Source organism: Bombyx mori, chromosome 4, assembly GCF_030269925.1.
Source record: "Bombyx mori chromosome 4, ASM3026992v2".
Lineage (NCBI taxonomy): Eukaryota > Metazoa > Arthropoda > Insecta > Lepidoptera > Bombycidae > Bombyx > Bombyx mori.
Window position 1 is genome coordinate 2,243,572 of NC_085110.1, and position 27,451 is coordinate 2,271,022.

Here is a 27,451-nt window from a genome sequence, read left to right on the forward strand (position 1 = left end):
TAGGACCTCTTGTGAGCGTTTCGGTTTGAAAGGTAAGGCAGCCGTTGTAACTATACTGAGACCTTAGAACTTATATCTCAAGGTGTGTGGCGTATTTACGTTGTAGATGTCTATGGATTCCAGTAACCACTTAACACCAGGTGGGCTGTGAGCTCGTCCACATATCTAGACAATAAATAAAAAAGCCACTGACACTATTTTCATCGTTACATACTAATTACAGTTGACATACTTCGTCGACACCATAGATAATTTTTTTTTTTTTTATATTTAAAAGTTGACACAATATGTTGTCATAGAATAAAAATAATAAATGATTATACCGTAAAAATAATTTTATTGATAAACATAATTTGTGTTTTGTAAACATTTGATATGAAGAGAGCAGTTTTTGAGTTTTCCGCCGATTCTTATCAGTTGTAAAATTGCATTTCAAGTTTGCGGTCAATTCAATATTATAGGGAGGCGCTTATTAGATCAAATCAAATCAAATCAAATCAAATCAAAAAAATTTTATTCAACATAAATGAAAGTACATACTTGTTGAACGTCAAAAGAACTACCGCCAATTCACAAGAACTAGCCTCCGTCCTGAGAAGAATTGGCAAGAAACTCAGCGGGCATGTTTTTTTTTTTTTTTTTTAATAAGCAATTATTATTTATTAATTTTTTAATATTACATTTTTTTTTTAAATATGAGTTTTTTACAATGAGTATTATAACGTAACAATTACTACAATATTGAAATGCCCGGAGCGAGCAACTCATTCCCACTTTGTGCAATCTTCTAGATAATCATTGACTTTATAGTAAGCTTTATTGCACAGATGTTCTTTAACAGTTTTCTTAAACCTATGTATATGTAGGTTCTGAACATCTTGTGGGATTTTGTTGTACAGGCGCACAGACAAACACCCGAATGAATTTCTTATCTTATGTAACCTACTCATCGGCACAACAAGCTTGTGTTTGTTCCTAGTATTTCTATTATGTATGTCCGACTTTTTAGGAAACTCCTCAATATGTTTACGAACATACATCAAATTTTCAAAAATGTACTGGGATGGCATAGTGAGAACTTTAATTTCTTTAAATTTCTCCCTCAGGGATTCCCTTGAGTGCATGTTATAAATAGCGCGTATAGCTCTTTTCTGCAGAATAAATATCGTTTCTACATCGGCCGCATTGCCCCATAGCAAAATGCCATAGGACATGACACTGTGGAAGTAACTAAAGTAAACTAAACGAGCCGTGTCCGCGTTTGTTAACATTCTAATTTTTTTTACTGCGTATGCTGCAGAGCTGAGCTTACTCGCCAATTTATGAATATGAGGTCCCCATTGCAGTTTGGAGTCCACTGTTATACCAAGAAATACGGTTGACTCAACAAGCTCCAATGATTCCTCAGAAACAATTACATCACTATCCACTTGTCTCACATTTAAAGATGGTTTAATACATTTTAAAGTAAATTTAATACATTTAGTTTTCTTACTATTCAATAATAGGTTATTGATACGGAACCAATGAACCACACACGAAATCGCATCATTCACTTCGTCATAGACTTGTAATTGTCGTTTAATTTTAAATAATAAAGATGTATCATCTGCGAATAATACGACCTCGTGTCGGGACTCAATAAAACTAGGTAAATCGTTTATATATATTAGAAATAAAAAAGGACCCAAAATGGAACCCTGAGGTACACCCATTTTCAACAAGGTACCTGAAGATCTATTACCTTTCACATCTACTGTTTGTATCCGTCCTGATAAATAGGAAGTAATAAGTTCCAATGCACCATCCCTAATACCATAGTGATGTAGTTTCCTCACCAATGTTTCATGTTCAACACAGTCAAATGCTTTGGATAAGTCACAGAAAATTCCAAGACAATCATGTGATTCCTCCCAAGATTTAAAAATATTAGATATTACTAGAGGTCCCGCTGTAGTTGAAATTCGACTATAATTAATTGGAATTGTAAGTTTGTACACTATTATGATTGTATTTTATACTTCTATAATCACAAATTTCGCTAAGACTACACTATAAAAATATTAACAAAGATAAACAATATTTAATCTACCTATTCTCAATTTGACAACAGACGTCAAGAACAAAAGTTTGACAATAAATAGTTTGGGGGGCTTAAACGACGAAAGGAAGATCTTCCACCGAGCAGGTGATATTGCTCGGTAGACCGACGGTCCGAATGTTGTTGTTCGGAACTTGTATATATGCGCTTTATCTTGAAAATGTCGTAAGCGAGATTCAGGCATCTGTCAATTATCTTGCGTTGTATGATGGCTACCCGCCACAATAGTATGCATGCGTGTGTGCGTCAAATACATGGAATGTAGTGTGTGTAATGTTTTCTTTATTGATTTTATGTATCTTTTATGCATTATTTTAAAAAAATATTAGCATTGTGTCCTTCTTCTCTATATTCTCTATAAGTGTGGAAAGTTTCGTACTCCTCCGTCCGCGCAATTGTCGTAAAAAGGGATACAAAGTTTTTGCTTCACGTATTAATATATTAGATATTATGTAATCATTTAAAAACTTTCTGCCGTTCTAAAGAAACGATATTATAACACTTTCATCATATGATTTAGCCAACTCCCGTCGTAAGCTATTAATAAAATCTGTTGAAAGTACATCATTTAAAGAACAATAACGATCGGTTATCTGTTTACTTTTGTCGTCCGATAGCGGGTCACGTTTTCTTTAACCCGCCCACGATAAGGGTTTTAATTTCTAGAACTTTCGCTCTCAAACGATAAATAGCCACTAGACATAGTTGCAGGCTGGATTGTCGATAACTTAAAACCGTGACGCATTTTTTTTTGTAACACTACACTACACTACACACATACACACACACACACACACAAACACACACACGCACACACAACGAACACATGTAAACATTTTTTTTTGTAATGCCATTAGCTATGAACGAAACCGAATAAGTGCCAGTAACGTTTTTTTGAGGATTTAGGGTGCCAGCTAGGGGACACTTCAGTAATAATGCTAAGTAAAATGTTGAAATTTACAGAAATTATATGAACTTTTTGAAAGAAAAGAGATATAGTATTCTGCAATCACCTTGAATTTTGCAACATGTTCACTGACCAGTAAACTATTAATAAACCACCATTATTAATATTACAGCAAAAAAATCTAATAATAAAAAAAAACATTGTATTTTCTATCTCTAATACTCTTCGTATTCCCGCCGACAATGTATTTCTTTCTTTTCAAAATTTCAATCACACTGTCGATGTTGTATAAAGAAACAGTTTATTAATCACTGTCCGGTGATATCAGGAATAAACACAAAATGGCAGCTTGGCTTTTCGCGCGCAAACTAAAAATATTAAATTGAAAAGCTCATTAAGAACACTTATCGAACTCATCAATTTCAAATATAATCCTAGTGATTTAGTATTACTAACTACCCAGGGGTCAAATATTTATTTATGTAATATTGATTAATTAGATTAATTTATATTATTATTTATTTATCATTTTAAGTAATAGAATCACATTTTTCAAAGAAAGTGTAATCAATACGTTATAGCACAAGAAATACACAATTATACACAATACAAACAACACTAAAACAATTTAACAGGTTTTAAAGTTTTTACATGATTTGGCAGTATGGACTATGTTCCCTTTTCTTGTTGAATGTTGCATGAATTTAGACAAAGAGAAGAAATGTTTTGCAGAAATGTTTTAGACAAAGCTATTGGCGGGAACGCGTTGCGCGAGGTTGTGAGAATTATTTTATTTTGTCAATTTTGTGATCCTTTAAGGTTAAACGTGGTTTATTAACAACGGCTTAGATTCTGCGAGAATGCACAAGTGTGAGAAAAAGGATTCCCAGGCTCTTCCGAAAAGTCCACTGATGTAAATCACTCAGTAGATAACCACCATTTTACTAAAACTACTTTTTTTTTAATTACACTCAAGGGTCTATAATAGATTTTTTTTATCTATTAAAAAAACTATATACATTTTTTTATTTGAAGCAGGTATTACCGCGATGAGTTTTCGGCGTTGTCCTTTTGCGCGTGTTTAAAAGAAAAACTTTGTGGTCGGAAAATGTTATCTTGTATCTTTTTTAGAGATAACAACTATCAATCAGTTGCGACCCTAAGCTTTTGTCGATTTGTAACTCAAAGAAGAAAAAAAAAGTGCGTGCGTACAAAGTACACATGTCAGAAGTGAAACTTTTTTTACTTGTATTTATACAAATCTAAAACTTTAGATTTCCGAGACTTAGAGGAAGGGAAAAAGGAAGATATGTTCCCGCCAAAAGTCTGTCAAATGTCAATCTCAAACCTCAGTGTTGACAGTCACATTATGTTTAGATTTCTAAATTGTAAAAGACTAATATTTTGCCAATTGAATTGACTAATTTAATTTCATGCTATTTGATTAATGTTCCAAATTCTTTTCATTTCATTTCAATTCCTATTAACATTTTTCACAAAAAAATTATAAAATATTAGGCTGTATGGTATGATACATTTGCCTTTCCAGTTGGAAAAATACAACAACTACTACTACTGACATTTGACAAGTACTTAATTTCAATAGTAGTTTGATGTCACTTCCGTTGCATAACTGCGTGACGTTCTGTAAAATTTTTACCGTCATGAGCCTAAAGAAGTCTCACTTAAAAAAATTTTTTTGATCTTTCATCCTTTACAAGTCCTGTAAAATATTATTTATTTCAACAACATAAATCTCTAAATCCGAAATAAGAACCTGATATTTTTAAACGAATTAAGAACCAATGTTAATGACCTTTGTTGACAGTTTCATCACAGCTATCTAGATCAAGAGCAAATGGATTTTTTTATAACTTTTTTTTAATGCCAAAATGTACAGAGAATCCCATGGATCGCGCGGCTCACCTATTTATAAGCGATTTACCATAAATGAAGAATAATGAAGAACGATGCAACAGGAATGAATAAAAACTCTCCATGAGGAGTTGACCGTATAAAATTCTTAGTGCAACTTTTTCTTTTATTGTCCCTTGTAGGCAGTCGAGCATACGGCCCACCTTATGGTGAGTGGTTACCGTCGTCCATGGACTTCAGCAATGCCAGGGGCAGAGCCAAGCCGCTGCCTACCGCTTAATACTCTCCACAAGCCTCTTTTAAAGAAGGACATGTCATACATGCAACAACGAACACAACTGATTAATTGAACTCCATAAACAAAACAAAGATCATCAAAGCATTATCCACACAATAATGGACAATTCCACAATTTATAATTAAGCATCCAACATATTTATCGTGAACAGAACGATAAATACATTCAGAATGAGATAATAGTTTAACGAACTCATTCGTACTTTGATTCGATGCTACTAAACAAAAATAAAACAAGCTAGTTTTACAGAAAAAAAAAAAGTCCTGTTATTTTTTGTTTATGGGTCCACATCGCGACGAAAGCTTTCTGTTTAGTTACCGGAGTCGGAATATCGACTATGTTAACTTCCAAACAGAAACTTATAGCCCATTGAGTTTCTCGCTGGATCTTCGCAGTGGACCGCGTTTCCGATCCGGTGGTAGATTCTGCGAAGCAAGCAAGAAGCTAGGGCCAGTGTTAGCAACACTCCGGTTTGAGCCCCGTGAGCTCACCCACTAGTTAAGCTTACGCTGCAATAGCCTCTCAAGGCTATCAGCTTAGATAGAAAAAACAAACAGGAATGGTGGTATCTACCCACTAATAAATAAGAATTTGAAATACCAATAAGCTGGTATAATAAAATCATCAAAGCACGCTGCATTCTTCGAGCTTGTTTCTAAATACTTCTAAGCCGGGCTTCACCGATCGACTCCATTCGTCGCCAGCTTTTATAGACAATAAAAATTCAGTTAACACGCCGAAGATGGATGTGGCACCTCATATGTTATACCGTCGTATGGGCGACAGACACAACGCGCCATGGTAATACATATGGGCGCACTGGAGTAAAATGTTAATGTAAGATTACTTTATCTATTCCTCAGAATTAAGATACCAATGTTTCAAACGTTGCACGAATATTGATGGTGCTACGTGGACCGCTATCATACAGCTTTAACTGTTGAGTTCCAAAACGCTGCCTTTTTATTTATTGTTTAAATGGGTGGACGAGCTCACAGCCCACCTGGTGTTAAGTGGTTACTGGAGCCCATAGACATCTACGACGTAAATGCGCCACCCTCCTCCTTGCGTCGGTTTCCTCATTACTGAGGGTCGTGGTCATGGCCCTGAAACAGTTTGTTTTTTATAATGCACCGCCATCTGTTCCTATCTGCAGCTGAGTGCAGATAGGAACGCCACCCACCTTGAGATGTAAGTCCTAAGGTCTCAGTATAGTTACAACGGCTGCCCCGCCGTTCAAACCGGAACGCATTACTGACGACAGAAATAGGCAGGCTACCCGCGCGAATTCACAAGAGGTCCTACCACCAGTAAAAAAGCCTCGTTTGTTTATAAATATAAATTAATATACTTAATGAAATATATTGAAAATAAGTCTTGGATTAAAGGTCTCGTATCCAGGCCATAAAATCATCAAATAAAAAATTAACAGTAGAGCAAATTTTACTGCACACCAAGTCATACTTAATTCTCTTTAGAGCTATCTAAGATTTGATAAGTTTTAAAATTGTAATGAATTCTAAATGCCACCATATCGCAAAACTAGAGGTCGAAGACCACAAGAATAAAATAAAATTAAAACACAAGAATGTATTCGTTGAAAAGCGTTGTATAAAGAAATATATGTTTTGTAGATATTATTTAGTGTCGAGAATTGAGTACCCGCGAAATAACACAGGCAGTCCGCATATAATAATATATATATCCATTATTTATTGTAGTTTTCAAGTAAAGAAACGTTAATTACAAATTGAACCACGTGCTCCAAATTATAAAAAAGTCCAAAGATATCCATTTTTTTGTTTCTGGGCCGGGGACTAAGCCTCCAACGATGCAAAGACATTCTAACGTAACTGTCATTTTTTAAAATAGGTTTTATTCATAATCTCTGTTTTCTGAACATATTTTATTTACCACAGCTTACACAAAAAATCTGAGTTATAGTTTAAAATCTATGGTAGAATAAATTAACATAATTTATGTAGGTACAAACCGTTTAATGTTAACAATACTTCAGATTATCACCTCATAATTTCGATGTAATTAAGACATGTATGACATGATTGAGGGAGGCCTATGTCCAACAGTGAACGTCTGTGGGCTATTAAAAAAAAGTATTTTAATTATACCTTTATCTATTATTACCAATGATTACCAAAAAGAAACAAGTTAATCAGATAATCACTATACATTTTATTCTTTATAATCGAATAGATTTTTGCTCTAGAAATACTCAATTAAAGAAAAAATAGTTTTTGACTATATTGAAAATCACCGTTACGTTATAAGTAAGGTCATTGATTATTAAGTAACATGTAACTGAGTTATCAAATTATTAACATAGATTACCAAATACTATAGGCATCCCAAAATTCATACTCTCTGACGTAACTTTGTCGAATGACAGACTGTACATATAATTTATAGTCATTTGCTAAAACAACACATGAATATCTTGGGCGAACATAGTGAAGTCTTGTTTTAAAAAATCAGCTCAACTACTAGAAAATGTTGGGCGTTATAATGCAATTTGTGTATTTAACAGTTTTAGAAATGCATGATTTTTAAATACAGAATACAGTGTTGCACTTAAGTCTATAAGCTGCGTGAACAATATATATAAATATACATATAATTGGGTCGAAAGTATTTATGCCTTTAAAAGGATATCATTCATTAACTAGGATTTTCGCTGGTCGCTTCATTGCGATAATGACTTAAGTTTTGTTTGAGTAGTTTTTATTTCCATTACATTACAAAGTGACAACCCTATTTATAGAGAATCTTAACAGATTTAATAAGCTTTGAATGCACTGGGTTACAAAACAATTTATATTCCTGTTTATATTTCACTAAATAAATACCAACTATATTTACCTTCTAGTGCGACTTAGATTGTTTTTGGAAACGGACAACGTAATCAATAATATTTGTAAAAAAAAGTACAAATGCAACTTACTTAATGCTTCGTCAAAAATATTAATAACATTATTTATAATACCGACACAATGAATATTGATGAAACAAATAATAGTTAACAATAAATATGTGCGCAATAAAAAAGTGTCACGTAATTTCCTAAGCGCTTTAAAATTTACCCAATATCTTTGTCAAACCGTTGTTAACAAACATAGCTGGCTGTAATAACAAAGACCCTTTTGCTTCAACGTGTAGTTTGGCGCGCAGAAACGTCAAACCTCAAAATGTCGTAGAGTAGGGATATATGTACATTTTTTTTTCGTTTTTATTAAATGCATATAAAGACTTTTTGGTGGGAACGCGAGTAGTAAAATTGTGTGATTTGTGTTATTTTTTCTATTTAGTGTTTCTTAAGGTTTAAAAGTGTAATACCGGTGGGTTTTACTGTTTATCTGTGAAAGCGCACAAATGTGGGAAAATAAAACAAAGCCGCTTAACGTAATTTCTCGGGATCCTCCAAAAAGTTCACTGAAAAAGTCTCAGTAAATGATCACCACTTTACTGAGATTATATTTCATCCCATATCATCTGATCTCATTTCATTTCATTTCATGTTTCATATTAATCGACTTCATTTCATTTTATAATATCATTTTTCATGTAAAAAATATAATATATAAAAGATTAGGCTGTATGGTATAAGTAGCTTTGTCTTTCCGGTTGGAAAAATAAAAATTCTACTACAATATTTTTAACATTGTATTGTTATGGTCCGTGGTCTCGAACACTGTAAAATATTCAAAACATCGAAAATCATAAAATGACAAACAAAATATGAGATAAAACCGTAAAAATACTTTCAATTGTTTTAATATTAGTCAATAAGCCCAGATGCAATGACCTACATCATTTATGTCACGATAACAGATGGTTCAAAAGTTATTAATTAATACATTTATTTATTATACATTACCTAATGTGAACAGTGTTTCATATCGTTTAAGTATTACAATACTTTCAATAAATAAATGATGAAATAAATTAGAATAGTTTTAAAGAAACCATTTTAAAAATCGGCCGCATCGTTCGCGTACATTAATAAATAAATAAATAAATATTTACTAACAATCACGCCACGTTAACTGGTCCCGTGATAAGTTCGTAAAGAACTTGTGTTACAGGTACCAGATAACGGATATAAATGTAAGATTTTTATTATACACATACATATATTTAATATACATCCATAACCATGGAAAAGACATTTATATTTATCATACAAATATCTTCCCTTGGCGGGATTCGAACCCGCGACCCCCTTGTGTAGTGACCATGTCACTTACCACTACACCAGACGGCCGTTATATTGAAATTTATAAATATTGACAGTTATAAATATTAAAAAAAAAGTCTTTTTTTTACAGTCATGCGATTTAAACTTATTGTGGCCATAGGCATACATCATACGGAAAAATATTTGGGCCACCCATGAGAATCTATATTGCCAGAGTCATATCTCGCTCTCTTCCTACAGAGATACAAGAGTACTATCTAAACTATGAACATTTACAAAGTTCAATCTTAATGAAGTTACATTAAGATATCGTTCAAAGTTTGTTATTGAATTGGTGACGTCACAATATTCTAAAGCATGCCGCTAACCTAAAACTACTTTTACGGATTCATCATGCAATTCAATCGTAGTTGCTGGTGAAAGCTGATGAGAGTATTATATTGAAAGCCACATTTAATTGTAAAACAATCTTGAAATTGCAACGCGCGACAAAAATGTCAAACGCATATACCTAATTAACTTTAATTAAATTTAAATAGAGGAAAACGTATTTCAATAAGCCGAACGTTGATAAGAACCTTTAAATAAAAAAAACAATCTAAATACAATTTAATTTATTAGAAATATGACGAAATAAATAGGCCGGAAAACGAAAAATATTTAATGTACATACTTAGTACATAATTAAATTATTAATGTTGACATCAACACGTAAACAAAATTTGACAATCGACGTTACCAAGAATTTTGGAAAACACTTGGCAAACTTTACGAAACTACTTATCGGCCGAGTTAAATACGAAACTTATAGAGCCTTATCGTGTTATTACACATAAAAAAAACCTTAAAATGACGCAACTTAAAGTCTAAACTCACGTTTCAAGGGTTTGGGGTTGCTTTGTTTCCTTCGAGACATGACCTAGGTAGGGGCACCGACAATTCTCAACATCACTAACGAACACACAAGTAACACGTGGAAAAACTTATACGCGGCTGTGCGAGCGTGCGTGCGCTCACGACGGCGGTCGGAGAACAACTGACAAGAACTGGTTGAAGGCTGAAGGCGTACGTCGGCGGCCAATTCGCGAGCAGAGCCAGGGGGCAGGGTCTGGCCACGCCCCCCCGTGAAGACCCCCGCCGTAGCCCGTAGCACCGTAGCGCCGTAGACATTGCTGTCGCTCTGTGCTTTTCAAAATATCGTAGGTGTCCTACTAAGGAACTCGTGGTCAGGATTTGAAATTTTTACTTTTTACTGGTGGTAGGACCTCTTGTGAGTCCGCACGGGTAGGTACCACCACCCTCCCTATTTCTGCCGTGAAGCAGTAATGCGTTTCGGTTTGAAGGGTGGGGCAGCCGTTGTAACTATACTGAGACCTTAGAACTTATATCTCAAGGTGGGTGGCGCATTTACGTTGTAGATGTATATGGTTTCCAGTAACCACTTCACATCAGGTGGGCTGTGAGAAATTACTACCTGGCTAACGGTAGGCAGCGGCTTGGCTCTGCCTCTGACATTACTGAGGTCCACGGGCGACGGTAACCACTCACCTTCAGTTGGGTCATGCTCGTCAATGGCAATTAATAAAAACCTGATCCACGGTTACGACATAGCCTTTTTATGTAGTGATTAGAGAACACAGGATTATTGTAACCCACTTGGAAACAATATTTAAGTATCAGTTATACAGCGACTGTACCTATAGGCTTCACGGAAAAATAGATAATATAATTTTGCAAGATCGTCTGTATGCTTCAGGTTATTCAATCCCGATTCTGCAGGATAACCATCGGAGCACCATGGTTCCTGAGGAACGTGGATCTCCACGATGACCTGGAGCTCGATTCAGTTAGTAAGTATCTGCAGTCGGCATCGCTGCGCCATTTTAAGAAGGCGGCACGACATGAGAACCCTCTCATCGTGGCCGCTGGAAACTACATACCCGACCCAGTAGACCGAATGGTAAACCGTCGACGTCGCCCAAAGCACGTGATTACGGATCCTCCTGATCCATTAACGGTGCTTTTAGGCACCACAAGCACCGGTCACCGTCCTCGTCGAACCCGTCGCTTGCGACGAAGGGCTCGAAGAGCGAATTAACCCACAGACACAGCCCACTGAGTTTCTCGCCGGATCTTCTCAGTGGGTCGCGTTTCCGATCCGGTGGTAGATTCTGCGAAGCACTGCTCTTGCTAGGGTCAGTGTTAGCAACTCTCCGGTTTGAGCCCCGCGAGCTCACCTACAACGTTAGGGCGAAGCTGAAATAGCCTCTCAAGGCTATCAGCATAGGTAGGGAAAAAAAAAAGTCTGTATGTTCATCTAGCAATTACGTCTACAGAATCATTGTGAGTACCACGTACAATGGTAAGATTTAGATCATCATTCCATCGTGATTTTCCAGTTTTTTTTGGTACGATACCACGGGCTAATTTTGTGGTTAATGTCAACAACGTTGAGAAAACGTCTTTCTGAAGTGGTATAAGAATTTTAGGTTTATCTGATCTTCTCCTGTTTATATATCTAGTGCCCATAACATAGAAGAAAGCCCTACCTTGGAGTCACTGTATACTTTCAACATTTATTTGTTATGAATATTATTTTACAACCAGTTTCAATCACTCAAATTGCTATTAAAAGTCAAATATTTGTTATTCTGTCAAATACAGAATAAGGCATATCGTGAATAAGGACTTTTTACCTAAATGCCCTGGCGGTGAGGAAAATTGTAAGCCAAAAAGAGTAGCACTACTAAAGGTTACTACTTGTGGTGGGACCTCTTGTGGGTCCGCACGGGTAGGTACCACCACCACCCTGCCTATTTCTGCGGTGAGGGAGTAATGCGTTTCGGTTTGAAGGGTAGGGCAGCCGTTGTAACTATACTGAGACCTTAGAACTTATATCTCAAGGTGGATGGCAGCGTTTACGTTGCAGATGTTTATGGGCTCCAGTAACCACTTAACACTAGGTGGGCTGTGAGCTCGTCTAACCGTCTAAGCGATAAAAAAAAGCTACCACAGACCTGCCTATTTCTTCCGCAAAGCAGTCATGCCTTCCAGCTTGAAGGGTGAGAAAGCCGACACATAATACAATTGAGGCTTCAACCTCATGTCTCAAGCTACAGTCATTTCTACGGACTCTGCTAACCACTTAATAAAACTTCTTAAACTGAATTGATAGGATTTGATATCGCCCTCCACCAGCGTGGAGAGATCTATCTTAATGCCTTTACATAAGTTCAGTTTTACCTCAGTAGCATGAATCAATGCTGAACTTACTCAAACTATAATGAGCAACACTTATATTCCTACTAAAGGCTTGGTGGCCATTTATTACATTTGTATACATACGAGCATACAGTCATCTCATAGTGAATGCTCACAGCGCAAAAGAAATGGATCGCTGTCTATTACCGAGGACTCTCCTCAAACCTCCTAAGAGATAGGACGTGTCTCAAAAGGCGTAGAAAAGAAGAGAGAACGTAGAAAAGTATTTACAAAAATATGTACCTACCAAAAACAATGTTCATTGATTAATCGTCTCATTTTAGTGTGTTGTAGGTATGCAAAACACATTTTATTTGTTCTAATGGTGCTGCCATACTGCTTTTTAAAAATGTTTTCAAACATTAGTAAACATTTTCTAACAAACATTTGATCACGATGTTAGAAAATCTTTTAATTTTTTTCTCTATCTAAGCTGATAACCGTAGAGGGTTATGCCAGCAATTTTTTTATTGCATAGATGGGTGGACGAGCTCACAGCCCGCCTGGTGTTATGTGGTTACCGGAGCCCATAGAAATCTACAACGTAAATGCCGCCACCCACCTTGAGATATGAGTTCTAAGGTCTCAGTATAGTTACAACGGCTGCCACACCCTTAAAACCGAAACGCATTTCTGCTTCACGGCAGAAATAGGCAGGGTGTTGGTACCTACCCGTGCGGACTTACCAGAGGTCCTACCACCAGTGGTAACCTGACAAGTAGGTGAGCTCATCTAACCTGAAGACGTTGCTAACACTAGCCCTAGCAAGAGCAGTGCTTCGCAGAATCTACCACCGGATCGGAAACGCGACCCACTGAGAAGATCCGGTGTGAAACGCAATGGGCTGTGTCTGTGGGTTAATTTATTCGCCAAACCCTTCGTTGCAAGCGACGGGTTCGACGACGACGGTGACAGTTGCTTGAGGTACCTAAAAGCACCGTTAATGGATCATCTTCATGTTAGGTACCATATACAATAAAAATAAAATTAGCATGGAACAAATAATACGATTCGAAATATCCAATAGTGATTTGATGTAATGTTAAAAGCTTGTATCATTAACAAAGACCTCATTTTATAATAGTGGGTATTCGTAGGGCATGCCAAGCTCGGAAGAATCGACTAACCTAGTTGTTTTCAATAATTTAATTTTATATCGTACTGAGTTTTGCACAAGAAAACATATTAATCAATACATGTGACAAATATTATGAAATAATTTAGCTTTGTGCTACCATAAAATAGTAATTCTCAAACTCTTCTCTTGGTTTTGGTTATCCGAGTATTATCCCAACATATTGCCTTAATCAAAAGATACTTTTTGATAGTAGCGCATATCGTGAATCTACAAAAAATATCACATCGTTCAAACCAGTACGCAATATTACTTCACGTCCTAAATATTTACTTTTCCGATTCTAAGCCGCGTTCAAAATATCAAATCTGTAAAAAAACTCACTTCCTCATCTTTTATAGTTCAAGTCGTTTGTGAACACGAAAGGTTCCAAATGATATAACATGTAGGTGAACCCGTAAAAGTAGTTTTGAATATGTTAGAAATAAATTATTTAACTTCAAACGAAATTAATTTATTACTTTAGTAATAATAAATACGCAGTCATTTTTTTATTGCACTTGTAGGCAGACGAGCATACGGCCCACCTGATGGTAAGTGGTTACCGTCGTCCATGGACCTCAGCAATGCCAAGGGCAGAGCAAAGCCGCTGCCTATCGTAAAAAGTAAGAAGGACAAAAAGTATGAAGGAGAAATCAAAATAGCTGTTGTCCCACAGATACAATTCGAATTTCCGGAAAAGAATCGAATATACGTTGCTAAATTCAAAAATTCTACCAATTCTTGTGAGTCCGCACGGATAGGGACCACCACCCCGCCTATTTCTGCCGTGAAGCAGTAGTGCGTTTCGGTTTGAAGGGTGGGGCAGCCGTTGTAACTATACTAAGAACTTAGAACTCATAGCTCAAGGTGGATGGCGCATAATTTAATAAGGAATACAGGTCAAAAAGCAATTATTTATTAATTTGTTTACTGAATAACATATAGGGGCAATGAGCTGGGCGATTCTATATGCTAACGAGCTCACAGCACACTTGGGCCCATACACTCTGCTCCTCCTATCGTCGATAATCCTCAATGCTAAAGGTCGTGGCCTCCTTTAATAATCTTCTCCTGGATAATCCTGCGCCAGTACTTCCTATCTTCGGCTGCGCGGACGCCATCGTGGACTGAAACGTCGACAGTACAACGTAAAAAATAACGTAACAACGTAAACGTATCCAGCCACCTCGATTTGAGGTCTATTAGTGTGGGTGCTCTGAGGAATTGTTCGAGATGATACCGGCATCTCGTTTTTACCACCGCACCGCCCGCCACCGGAGTAGAGTTCATCCATACTACCTGGAGCCAGTGCGGTCATCCACAGTGCGTTTCCAGAGTTCTTTTTTGTCACGTACCATCCGGCTATGGAATGAGCTCCCCTCCACGGCGTTTCCCGAGCGCTATGACATGTCCTTCTTTAAACGAGGCTCGTGGAGGGTATTAAGCGGTAGGCAGCGACTTGGCAGGGGGCATTGCTGAAGTCCATGGGTGACGGTAACCAATCACCATCAGGTGGACCGTATGCTCTTCTACCTACAAATATATATTATCTCAACTATATAGTAAATAGGCAATTACTACACTTGCGGTTTTGGTTATTATCACAAAACGTTATTCCTTCATCGTGGAAGTCATTAGAGATGATGAGCTGACCACGTACTACATTAGATAAAAATTGCTAGCTTTTAACGTTCTCGATAACGTAAAAGTTAACTCAAATTTGTATCGAGTTGGATCGTTTGCCTATGTTCGCCGCTAGGGGCGCTGTTCTAACTGCATACAAATTTGAGTTAACTTTTACGCTATCGAGAACGTTAAAAAACTCGCACTAAGCACATGGCACAGTCGTCTAGCTAGAGTACATCAGGCGTCTTATCCTTTAGGCCACAACGACTTACGTCATCGACTACAAGGGGTAGTTTCTATAATAATTTAGGTAAGTAACAACTCATAAACTTGTAGTGTATTCGTTTTAACATCAGACTTGATGCAACGCCCAAAAGAACAGAGTAACATTATGTGTGACATCTAGTGACTTCTTACCAGGATATCGCACAAGGCAATAGTCGATTTCACATTCTTTTTTTTTTCCTATCTGGACTGGTAGCCTTGAGAGGCTATTCCAGCGTAACCTTAACTAGTAGGTGAGCCCTTCGTCGCAAGCGACGGGTTCGACGAGTACGGTGACCGGTGCTTGAAGTACCCAAAAGCACCGTTAGTGGATCGGGAGGATCCGAAATGACGTGTTGTGGGCGACGTCGACTGCTTTCCATTCTTTCCGCAGGATCGGGAATGTAACATTCGCAAATTCATGTAATTAATCTCTTCTCTTAATAATAATAATAATAATAATAATAAAGCCCTTTAATTCCGAACTACAACCATGAAATTTAACATTGTTGTGTTTTTTTTTTTACATTTTATTTCTTATAGTATACCTCGGAGTTCGGCGTGCCTCGTGGCATAGGCCTCCTCCAGCTCTCTCCATTGGGCTCGGTCCTCTGCAACTCTGGTCCAGTATGGTCCTAGGGTTAGGCGTATATCATCACTCCATCTCGTTTTTGGTCGCCCCTGTCTTCTGGTGTCTCCTCTTGGATACCATAAAGTAACCTGTTTACTCCACTTGTTTTTTTTGCAACGTAGCATATGTCCTGTCCAACTCCATTTAAGATTTTCTATATGAGTTATTATATCCGTTACTTTTGTCTTCCTTCTTATTTCCCAATTTCGAATTCTGTCACTAAGTCTGATACTCAACATGCTTCTTTCCATTGCTCTCTCTGTTTTAGCAAGTTTTTCTCTATGTTTATCAGTTAGTGTCCATGTCTCACATCCGTAAGTCATGCAAGGGAGAATACAAGTGTTGAAAGTCTTTCTCTTGATATGTATACCTAGATCTTTATTCTTCATTATCTCTTTCAAGGACCAGTATTTTTTCCAACCGCATGCTATTCTTTTGTTTATTTCCTTGGACATGGAGTCTTCAGAAGATATAATTTGTCCTAGGTAAACGAATTCCTTCACATATTCGAACTTGGTTCCGTTTACCTCTATCTTCCTTTCTGTTGAGTTCGTCATTAGTTTCGTTTTATCTGCATTAATTTCTAGCCCTACTTCTCTGCTTTTTCTACTATTTCTTTAATCATGTGTTCAAGTTTCTTAGGATCTTCTTCTAGCAAGATAATATCATCTGCAAATCTCAAATGATTGAGGCGACTTCCATTTATTATAATACCATAGTTATCCCAGTTTAATCTTTAATCTCTTCTCTCATTTTGAAAAATATAATATATAAACTATAAGTTTAAGTAAAATTCCAGTATTCGAGTGGATCCTTTTCCGGTAACCAGGAGTGGCATTATGTTTAAATCCGGCCCTGGGTACCGATAACATATTACGTGGGTTACAAGCATCAGTACCAGCTTAAAGCAGAGAAACTTAAGAAATAGATTTAAATATACATATTTTTTTTTTTTTTTATACTCCTGTACTATTCCTCCCATACTTACTCTTTTTCCTCCCACATCTGTGCCCGCGTTAAAATATACGATCTCTTAAGATTTTGTGATCGTACGAAAACAGTTTATTGTCATAACGCCATTTTGTCAAATAAATTTTAACAGATTATATACACATGCCTTTCTCGTTTATTGCTCTTTTTATTAGCTTAAATCGATACGAATAAATAATAAGTATTCGTACGACGAGTAAGTAAGTATACCATACGACGACGATTAATAGAGATTACGATTAATAGAGACGATTAATAGTATAAAACAAAATCGCTAACTGTTCAATCGACGATTAATAGTATAAAACAAAATCGCTAACTGTTTCTGCCTGTTTCTCCCTTACCTCTTAAGTCATGGAACCGATTTTGATACGATTTCCCTACGAATACTTATTATTTATTCGTATCGATTTCAGCTAATAAAAAGAGCAATAAACGAGAAAGGCCTGTGTATATAATCTGTTAAAATTTATTTGACAAAATGGCGTTATGACAATAAACTGTTTTCGTACGATCACAAAATCTTAAGAGATCGTATATTTTAACGCGGGCATAGATGTGGGAGGAAAAAGAGTAAATATGGGAGGAATAGTACAAGAGTATAAAAAAAAAAAAAAATTAATCTATTGCTTCAGTTTCTCTACTTTAAGCTGGTACTGATGCTTGTAACCCACGTAATATGTTATCGGTACCCAGGGCCGGATTTAAACATAATGCCACTCCTGGTTACCGGAAAAGGATCCACTCGAATACTGGAATTTTACTTAAACTTATAGTTTATATATTATATTTTTCAAAATTCAAATAACTGATTTATTGCAGAAACTTTATTATTATTATATATTCCAAAAACATAAATAAATATTTGTTTTTTTTTCTTCTAATAATTATAAATTTGGCACTAACAATGACTCATAATTATGTTACATCAATAAAATAAAAAAACAAATTGAATTTCGTTAATTCCAGAAAATAGAAAAATCTATTATTATTTTAAATCTCCAAGGATATAAATTGATTAAATCATTTTGATTATTAATTTTTACCAAAAGTGCCAAATTTTTTATTAAAAAATAATGGATGAATTGAATTTATTGAATTATCAATTAAACAGAAAATTGTTACTAAATATAATTAATTAATAATATTGAGCAATCTTGATAAGGCAAAAAAAGTACTTTCACTTTAAAAAATTTGCTGCCCTAAATAATTTGCCACCCTGGGCACTTGCACCGACTGCCCCTAGTGTAAATCCGCCATTGTCAGTACCCATATGAAAGAAGGAAATCCAAAGTTTGTGACGTAAAATAGACAATAAATAACCTTTGAAATTACAAATTTCCTCGGGTGACACTGTGAGCATCTTTGACATTGTCTACTTACTAAGCAAATTCCTGTAGAAAGTTATATTATTAGAGACCGGTCTAATTTTCTCAGACATATATTTTTGTTCAAGTCTGAATGTGAAAAATACTAGTTTTGACTAAATGCTGCTGCCATCTATACTAGTTTAAAAGAACTATTAGCAAATGCTTAATACTTTAAGTAAACTCTAAACATTTTTCACTGAAAAAAATAGGTGGCGCTATTGACAATTTAGTCATCGCATGAAAAAAGTTTTCTTTACTTCACAACAGATGGCACAACCTGCTCTCTAAAATTTTAAGTGCTTTTATAATTGCCGTCTTGAAAAACAGTTTTAATGATTGCCACTCAGTTTAAATACAAAATTTAAAAAACACGAATAATTCGCTACTATTGAGTCAATAGTCAAGAATTAATCTTCGATCACACAAATTGTTTGTGTTATAGCATAGGATTTTGTCTTTTATGAGCATATCACTCTAGCACAGAAATCTACTAGTATGTATGCGAGAATGCACACATTACCAAACTAAGAATATGAAATTAAATGACCAAGTTTATCCTTCTAAGGTAAATTTTTTTATTTATTTTTCTTCGAGATTACATAAATAATATAATTACAATTGTATAGTATTTTCTTCGTTTTAGCGCATTGTAGACATAATTAAAATCACCTTTACGGGTTAATCTCGTCCTAATTTATCTATTATCAGATTATTTCTAACGTATCAACTAATGCATTGTTTTCATGGTTGTCGATGACAGTACTGCAATAACTATATTAAATTTAGGCAAAGTAAACACTAATGAAAAATATATTCATAAGTAAATAAAGTTTAATGAACACATAGATGCACACAAATTCACAAATTGACACAGAACAAAACCTACCTAACAACTAACTGCCTATATTATCAACGAAATACTTTGAGATCATAACCTTGAATGTGACCTAGGTTAAATGAAAAGATTAACAAAACGAAAATAGCAATTAAAAATATTCAAAAATCAAATCGTTTACATGTTTTAGGTTCAACGTATTCGGAGTTGTTTGCTCGTGACGTCACCGCAGTGGATCTCGTTTCCGGCGCGCCGGGCGTTCCCCGACGCGACGCACACACGCGCCGCGTGTATTTGTGTTGTAAAACTGGTTGTATTTTTGTGGTTTAATTGAAGAGATTACGCAAGTTTTTATTGTAAACAAAAAAAATCGCCCGTGACATTTGATTCTGCAAGAAATATTAAAGGGAGCTAAATATTTGTTATTGATAAGTTTTGCTTTTAAAATCTGATTGACTCGAGGGTGTAGTAATTCGCGCCTCCAACTGTTGAGCAGAGGGTCGTGAGTTCGATTCCATCGGCCAACAGTGTAATGTATACACAATGTAATACAAGCTAGCACGCGGATCTTATGCTGGACTACAACAATAACCTGTAGCCAAAGCGTTTAAAAGTGAAGTTTATGTTTAGAAGTTTATGAGTGACTCATAGATGAAATATTCTACTTTATTTTGAATACACAGTACTGTTAGATATACTAATTAAAAAACTGCGTGGTGTGTACATTTTTGGATCCCTAAACTACCTATCGAATTTATTCAGTTATGAATGCTCGGAAATGCTATGAGAAATATAAACATTGTGTTCTTTTTATAACAGAAAAAGAAACAAAACTGAAAACAATCTAGAATTGTGTGTGAACGAAAATCTTTTATTAGCTTGATTTGTACCTACCTATTATGTGTATGTATCTTTATACATCTATGTATCTATAGTTTCTTTGAACGTAATTTACATCAACTTCGAAATATCTTGAAAACTTGAACATATGCAAACGTATCAAGGATCGATGAGAATAGAATACTTTAATGACCGTGGCCTCATATCTTGATCAGAATAAAAAGGATTAAAAAAAACAATCATCATATTGCTGATCATGTTTTATTTTAAATTTTATTTTTCAGCAATGACGACTTATGGCTTCATGACGTTCTAAAGAATAAGACGTTCGATGCATTCGTATCAAGCGATGAAACGGTATTCGAATCCCGCAGGCAAGTACCATTTTTTCTAATGATGCGTATTTCACACAGCAAATTAACAAATGTTCACGATTGACTTCCACGGTCAAGGAATAACATCGTGTAATAAAAATCAAACCCGCAAAACTATAATTTGCGTAATTACTGGTGGTAGGATGTCTTGTGAGTCCGCACGGGTAGGTACCACCACCCTGCCTATTTCTGCCAGGAATGAATAATGCGTTTCAGTTTGAAGGGTGGGGCAGCCGTTGTGCTGTACTGAAAGCTTAGAACTCATATCTAAAGGTAGGTGGTAGCATTTACATTGTAGATATCGGTAAGCTCCGCTAACCACATAACAACAGGTAGACCGTGAGCTCTACCCATATAAGCAATAAAAAAAGAAAAACATAAAGAAAACGCTATCGTCTGTTAATTAGGCCGCGGATCACGCGCGTTTCACGTGAATAGCTTTCACGGCGTCATGCGCGCGCGCACACAGACGCGCGAATGACTAATATTGTGGTTTTCGTTTTGCGAATGTCGATATTACGATTTAGTAAAATTAATAGGTGTGATTTCTTGAGAAAACGGAATGCCTTTAATTTCTTTTCATTCGAAATAACGATTTAAAAAAAAGCTTGATAAAACGGAATGCATATAAATTCTTTTTACTGAAAAGTAAATTTACAGGGCGTTAGTGTGACATGTACCGAGCCATTTTTTTTTTTTTAATTAGCAGAAATTTTCATTGTGTTCTTGTGATATGAAAAACATTTTGAGCCATAGACAGTCGTTTGGCTGCGGGAACATTGTTGATGTCCATCGGTAAATACTTTCGGTCAGGTAGGGGGCATGATCGTAGTGTTCTATGTAGTCACAGTAACGGGGATCATACTTCCAAAATTAAATACCATTGCTTTTGGTTATGTTTTAATATTCCAAAGCCAAAAAACCGTTTTCCAAAATCATCGAAATAAACGATACGTCTTTTCCATAGAGTAGTCAGTCAAGTTCCCAGCTTATAGGATGGAAAAACGTTATAAAATACATCTCGGACTTCGGCCCCGTGTGTCAAGGTGTGCGACGCTATTCTCGTGTTTTTGTAATCTATGGGCTCATTCAAGGCCTAGGATTATCTGTATCTAATGTTGTTTGCGCGGGAATATTGATATAAAAATTCGTGGCAATGTATGTATATCTAATAGCTTAGAAACTAAAAACAAAACACGTTTTAATAACAAACCAAACTTACATTTAATTTTGTATTTTTTATCTTTTTATTTCATCTTTTTCGTCCTGTTGATACTGGTCAGGATATTGGAACGAAGTTATTATCTGTCATTGCTTGCACATGATACAGTTAATCGAAAATCTTAAAGTCGGTGAAAATGATATTCAAAGATTCCGTTGCATGCAAAGAAACATTAGCCAATATAATAATTACAGACAGAATAATAACATAAGTAGAAAGAGATAGCTTTTTATTAAGTTTACAATAATTCGTATTTTTCATTCAAAATTGACATTACTTGTAAAAAATCCGATTTGTCCACCAATTTACAATGTAATGCCGCAGCTAGGCTGCCTAGTGCGCGAGGAGTCTTAATTCATGGGTTGGCGCTACCTCTGAACTTACAGTCACCCCCATAATGAAACTGGGACGGGTCCTATTGAAACTTTAGCAGTGTCGTCTTCGCTGCATCGTTTCCACGTCTGAAGGCGGTCAATCTTCGATCAGGCATGTTGTAGGTACTTGTACGCAGCAAGCATCAGCCCTTTTAAAACTCTCTAAGCACCCGTTAGATTGTGTAACGTGTGATAAGCTAAACTTGCTCCTTATCAATAGATAGTTACGCATGTGTGTAAAGTGGTAGATAGTTTGAAGTTTGAGTTGATAGGTTGAAAAACTGGTAGATAGTTTGAAGAAAACAATAAATTATAGTTTTATTTTCTTTATTTTATTTCATCATTATGCACAAGAATTGAAACGAGAAAGCTCAATTTAAATGTACAAAAGAGATCTTAACTTATCATTAGTATTTATAAGCCTACTGAGTTTCTGGCGGATTCTACGGATCTTCTCAGTGGGTCGCGTTTCCGATTCGGTGGTAGATTCTGCGAAGCACGCCTCTTGCTAGGGTTCGTGTTAGCAAAATCGTCAGGTTTGAGCCCCGTGAGCTCACCTACTAGTTAAGGTTACGCTGATATGGTCTCTCTAGACCAGGCCTGGGCAAATGGCGGCCCTGTCTGACCCGTGAAGCATTGTACCTATATATTATTATTAATAACACAAACATTAGTTTTTGTCTCACATAAATTGGTGCATAAATTTTTTTTAGATAAAATATTAAGCAATACGTTACACATTATCAGGGCCGGTGGGAAGCCAACGTTTTCTCCCGAAAAACCGCTTTTTTCAGCGCCTCCTATTCGAAAATATAATTATATTATTGAACAATTACATTATCTATAATAGTCGCACAATTTTATCCGTTATTATACTAATTATTATATCACATTATTGCATGAATAAACAAAATAACTTAAATCTAAAGCCACCATTTTCTCCTGTGATATAGTAGAACGCAAGTTATTTTATATTAATTTTAATTTGGAGAAATATATTTCCGCAATAAATTCGCGGAAAATTAAACAAAATAAAAGCAGATACGGAAAATTTTCTTTTCAATTGCTTAGTTGGGTGGACGAGCTCACAGCCCACCTGGTGTTAAGTGGTCATTGGAGCTTATAGACATATACAACGTAAATGCGCCACCCACCTTGAGATATAAGTTCTAAGGTCTCAGTATAGTTACAACGGCTGCCCTACCCTTCAAACCGAAACGCATTACTACTTCACGGCAGAAATAGGCAGGGCGGTGGTACCTACCCGTGCGGACTCACAAGAGGTCCTGCCACCAGTTACATAGAGGTAGTTTTTTTTTTTAAACAACTCAAACAATATTACACTAAGAATGTCGTCGTGTAATAAGTACCTGTATTGTGCATTTAATGCAATGCGTAATTTAAATCAAATTAACTGTTATAAACCGATATCATTGGTATGTGCTTTAAGCGTGTTTCGATATGAATATTGAGACGTGTTTTTTTTTAATTTCTAATTTACGTAACTATTTATTTTTATTTGATCAGGTGGGGCAGACAGACTAGCTCACGGCTTCGCTCGGTTAAATAACTATAGCATCTCGCCTTGAGACATGAGGCCTAAATGTATCGTGTAACGAGAATTGTTTTTACGGCAACAATAGGCAGTGTGATAGCTCCTACCCGTAGGTATGAGTTCATCGCACTCCAACACCAAAGAAAACGTAAAAACGTAACTAAACGTGTTGCATTATGTCGTTTCTTGGCACTATGTAGATACAGTGTGCTTAGTGCGAGTTTTTTAACGTTCTCTATAGCTTAAAAGTTGCTCATATTTGTATGGAATGGGATCGTTTGCCTACGTTTGCCATTAGGGGCGCTGTTCTAACTGCATACAAAATTGGGTTAACTTTTACGCTATCGAAAACGTTAAAAAACTCGCACTAAGCACACAGGTCGCGTCCGGAACTGGAAAGTGTCACCGGACCGGGCCCAAGCCATCGCACATCGAGGTCGACGACCGCAACCGTCAAAATAGTAAACCTAGTTGCAGACCGAATGTCGTTGATTGTTGGCGATGCAGGCGGCAAGCGGCGACCTTGTCGTGGCTCGCGACGTCACGCGGGGGCGCGCCGATGACGTCACGCTGCGGCCTCGCCGTCCGTCACTCGGTGTGCACGTGAAGAACACGCGCGACCACGAGCCGCCTGCGTGATCACTCCGCGTCGATTGGCCCGCGGAGCCGCGCCGTCCGCTCCCATTGGTGTCCCGTCCCGCGCGCCCCGGCTGCTCGCATACTTCGTCCGTCGACAACGCGCGAAGCGGTTTATTCGTCTGTCGCTCGCTAGCCAGTCTACACACCTCCCTAGAGCGGAAGCGCGCAGCGAATAACACAAGTTTTGTGAATTAAAAAGAAAGTTTTTATCTGTTGAATGTTCCCATTCTAACCAGAATGTCCACTCTGCTCGAAGTTTGCGGACCCCTCTCACCGCCGTCAACGCCGCCGTTGATGGAAAATAAAGTGAGTAGTTTTGGAAATAAAATAAACATATTTTCCAAAAGACTAGAAATAACCTATTATTAATTAAACCTTTAAAAAAAAATTCAAAAAAATTAATTTAACAAATATTCTAACTCAGTGCAATGGAAAGTATGACAGCAGGAGAATACGCAGCGCGATCACGCAGCGCGCGCGTGCTCCGCCGTGTCGGTGGACGTTCACTTATGTGCAACTATCTTGTCTCACAGGTCGAGCTGCCTCTCAAAAAGATTGCCGCAAAACGGGCGAGAGAGTCGTCGTCGCCGCCCGCCGGCCTGGTCACGCCCCAGCCCTCGGACTCTGAAGGAGAAGACGAGTTCAGCAAGCGATCCCGATGCGAGCTGGAGCGCTTGCTTCTCACGACGCCGCCCCCGGAGCCGTGCTACAGGCCCTCGGTCATCATGCGGGCCCACAAGGACGGCACCTGCAGTCCGGAGCCTCTGCCGCCCCCGCCCGCGCACGGCATGAACATGCTCAAGACACTTAAATTTAAAATGAACCGAGGACACAGTTATTCACAAACCAAATACATTGCGAGCCAAACGTCTCCTCCCGTTCCGGTCGCCGTTCAACCTCCCAGTCCCCCACCGAAGATTGAAGAAGCTCGCGTACCGTCACCCCACCTGGAATGTCAACCGAAACAAAACACGAGAGACGAACAGCGCGTCCCCCAGGCCCCGTCGCCGGCCGCCACCCCGGGCTGGGTCCCGCTGGCGCCGAGACCGGCTCCGGCGGTCCTAGTCCCGGGGGCGCTGCTGCCCACCGCGGCGCTGTGGCTCGTGGCGCCCGCGCCCGCCGCCCGGCGCCGACTCTACGAGTGCTCGTATCCCGGATGCGGGAAAAATTACTTTAAGTCGTCACACCTGAAAGCGCACGCCCGCACGCACACCGGGGAGCGACCGTTCCGGTGCGCGTGGCCCGGCTGCGAGCGGAGGTTCTCGCGCTCCGACGAGCTGTCCCGGCACAAGCGCACGCACACCGGCGAGAAGAAGTTCGAGTGCCGCGTGTGTAACCGCCGCTTCATGCGCTCCGACCACCTCGCTAAGCACGTCAAGAGGCACGCCAAAGAGAAGGCGCCGCTGACCCCGGTGCTGCGGCTCCTCCCGTCTCCTCCCGTGGCGCTCCCGGTGCGGCCCGTGGTGGCGGCGGCGCAGTGACCGGCGCGCGACCCCGCTGTGATCCAGATCTCGAGATCGTTACCTAGCCAGTAGCCGTACTCATCTTTAAGACTGTCCTATATAACTACTTAAGTAGTTGCTAGTTCGTAAGTTAATATATTGTTACTGTATCGTGTACAGATGATATGATTCCAAAAAATTAAACTGAACGTTTTGTACTACACGGCTGGTTTTATTCACTGGTTACGCACTTGACACTACGCACTGTCGCACTATTACACTGGCTCGAGTCCGAGCGATGGTGGAATCTCCAAGAACAGATAAAACTTGGTGGAGCGTGCAGAGGCTGCAGGTCCGCGGGAGGCCGGCGCGGAAGGCCGACGGGCGACTGTCGGCCGGCGGCGCTCCGCCCCCGGCTCGGCGCTCCGACTGATAAACTATACTTAATGACAGCGACGCGGCTTATCTCTACTGATATACGCAGTCACATTCTTAAAAAATACTAAATCAATTTTTACGGACTTGTATAGTTTCCTCTGATGGTAAGCAACGACATAATTCTAACATTAGGAAAAACACTATTGCAATAAAAAACAAAATTGATGATCGAATTATTTGCTGGAATCAATTCACTTTAGTGGCTCGCTCTGGTAGCCGGTTACAGCCAAGCGCCGTTCGTCTATCTACGCAAAAAAATATTTAAAAAACCGGTTGTAAATGATATGCGTTAAGACATCTAAGCTCAAACAATCTTGGTTAAGTTCTGATCTAACAACATAAACGCAATAACACAATCCCAGATTAGTGACATTCCATAACTTTAAACAAATCGTAACTTTGGTCGTGTTATTTTTATGAATTATATCAATGGCCAACTTAGCAGTGGCGAAACTTGTTCTTACTTAACTTATAAGTAATTCGAAACTGGTAATTTTTTATTTTCAATAATGGCAAACTATTTGAGGACACCGCAACAATACTGTCACATAATTGCATCAGACGCGCCTACGAAAATATTGCTAAAACGTTTTTGCGTCTAATTGTAATTTTAAAACGTTTTTCACAAATATTATGAGATTTATTTTATTTTAATAGATACATGAATGACCTCGCTTCGTATTTGGTGTTAAGTTTTATGAGCTTACAAACGTAATGGCGTCACCTACCTTGAAATATGACATAGAAATCTGTAAGAAACTGAAAATATACGAGTAAGTCATATTAATTAGACAATATCTACTTCTCATTCGTTATCTATCATAGAAGAGGTGAGAGACTGCGTATATTTAATTTACATTTTCTAAGACATTCTGAAAAACATATAATGTTAAGGAATACTTCAGAATGAATGAACAATAAAAGACTTGATTCTGTTTTCTGTGATGTAGAAAACAACATTTAAAGCCCATCTATAATGTTTTAAAATTAATAAAAAAAATAAACTGTATTATTATTATACTATACAAAATTGAACTCTCTTTTTACTGAATAACAGACAGGTGAGTGATTCCGTCTAA

At 37.6% G+C, this 27,451-nt stretch overlaps 2 protein-coding genes and 1 long non-coding RNA gene across 3 annotated transcripts in view; 1 reads left to right on the forward strand and 2 right to left on the reverse strand.

Moving 5' to 3' along the window:
• Positions 1-10,436, reverse strand: part of LOC101736853 (zinc finger protein ush) — a 268,675-nt gene extending 258,239 nt beyond the window's left edge. The window contains exon 1 of the mRNA XM_012692979.4: positions 10,271-10,436. Within this exon, the coding sequence (XP_012548433.1) occupies positions 10,271-10,310 (40 nt within the window). The 5' untranslated portion in view covers positions 10,311-10,436. The remainder of the gene's footprint in view (positions 1-10,270) is intronic.
• A 12,172-nt stretch (positions 10,437-22,608) lies between these two features.
• On the reverse strand, positions 22,609-25,107 carry LOC110385714 (uncharacterized). The gene is made up of 2 exons (XR_002430964.3): positions 24,333-25,107; positions 22,609-23,098 (listed from the first exon to the last, which is right to left on the reverse strand). It is a non-coding gene; the product is annotated as an uncharacterized LOC110385714 (long non-coding RNA).
• Positions 23,090-26,155, forward strand: LOC101736940 (Krueppel-like factor 10). The gene is made up of 2 exons (XM_004929114.5): positions 23,090-24,798; positions 25,026-26,155. The coding sequence occupies exons 1-2, from the start codon at positions 24,730-24,732 to the stop codon at positions 25,971-25,973; spliced, it is 1,017 nt and encodes a 338-aa protein (XP_004929171.1). The 5' UTR covers positions 23,090-24,729; the 3' UTR covers positions 25,974-26,155.
• The last annotated feature ends 1,296 nt before the right edge of the window (positions 26,156-27,451 follow it).

What these genes read in the sequence shown, in the direction of transcription:
- LOC101736940 (XM_004929114.5), top strand. Translation starts at nt 24,730, where the DNA reads ATGTCCACTCTGCTCGAAGTTTGCGGACCCCTCTCACCGCCGTCAACG. An exon ending in CGCCGTTGATGGAAAATAAA is followed by an intron (nt 24,799 to 25,025) that starts GTGAGTAGTTTT and finishes CTTGTCTCACAG; the next exon opens with GTCGAGCTGCCTCTCAAAAA.